This window comes from Amphimedon queenslandica, unplaced genomic scaffold (genome assembly GCF_000090795.2).
Source record: "Amphimedon queenslandica unplaced genomic scaffold, v1.1 AMPQUscaffold_12315, whole genome shotgun sequence".
NCBI classification, from domain to species: domain Eukaryota; kingdom Metazoa; phylum Porifera; class Demospongiae; order Haplosclerida; family Niphatidae; genus Amphimedon; species Amphimedon queenslandica.
The window spans coordinates 1-1161 of record NW_003547447.1 but is presented as its reverse complement, the minus strand read 5'-3'; the positions used below and the strand labels follow the sequence as shown (position 1 = coordinate 1161).

General features: G+C 34.8%; 1 protein-coding gene across 1 annotated transcript in view; it reads left to right on the top strand.

Annotated features, from left to right (window-relative positions):
- Positions 1-1091, top strand: part of LOC105314904 (syntaxin-16-like) — a 5081-nt gene extending 3990 nt beyond the window's left edge. Inside the window, exon 7 of the mRNA XM_011409329.2 lies at positions 916-1091. Within this exon, the coding sequence (XP_011407631.2) occupies positions 916-1076 (161 nt within the window). The 3' untranslated portion in view covers positions 1077-1091. The remainder of the gene's footprint in view (positions 1-915) is intronic.
- The last annotated feature ends 70 nt before the right edge of the window (positions 1092-1161 follow it).

Genomic DNA, 1161 nt, shown 5'->3' with positions numbered 1-1161 from the left:
GTCTCATACATCCTCCAGAGGTTGTAGCAAACTCTCATCAATTGTACATGTCCTGAATAAGTAGGTCCATTCGCCAAAGAGACCATGAGTGAATGCACCATATGCTGATTGTGGTTGAGACACTGCAATATCAGCCAATACCTTCAACTTCTCACACCAAACATCAATTCTCTTACTAATCACAGACTGGACATAATTAGGAGAACCAACAGGAGACCCCAAAACAACCACACCTTCACTCGTCACAGACACATTTGTACAATTGAACAGCTTACACGCCTCATCATATAGCTCCGGCCTCACTAACAGAGTGGATTTCACCGCATTGGGCAAATACCCATAGGACTCACCCAATAAGTTGATCTTGTCCCACCAGTTCTTCAATCCTTTTACAGTGCCCATTCCTGTGGCGTCGTCGGCGTACCAGAGCTGTTTCACTTCTGATATTTTATCAAGTTCACTTTGGGTATTTTTCAAAAATTGGCTGTTTTTAAAAAATGGCCATAACTTGAAAAATTGAGGTTGGCATCGGCTCAAACTTTTTACACAGCATAAGGACATAATTATGTATCAGAAAATGTAATAAAAATTTGAAGTGATTTTGGAGCCTTTTTTTGGAAAAAACCATGGACTATAGTACAGGGAAATTTTTAAAAATTAGCCCATTTTAAAAAATGGTCATAACTTGAAAATTCAAGCTCAGAATCAGCTCAAACTTTCTACATAGCATAAGTACATCAATATGTAACAGAAAATGTAATAAAAATTTGGAGTGATTTCGGAGCCATTTTTTACATTGTTGCCATTAATTATTATTATTATTATTATTATTATTATTATCATTATTATTATTATTATTATTATTATTATTATTATTATTATTATTATTATTATTATTATTATTATTATTAATAGGGATGAAGGGACGTGAGGAGAGGGTTATTGCTGGTGAGTTGAGACCAACAATTGATACTAATGGAAGAGGAGGAGGAGGAGGAATGCAGTTTGATGATGAAGAAGAAATTGAAGTACTAGTAGATAAAGGTACAATAAGAGCTAATACTAATGTATACTAATGGGAAACCTACATGTACATGTACATCACTACCTGACCACACCTCTTAATTAGCTACACAGTATATGTGTACATGTACATGTACT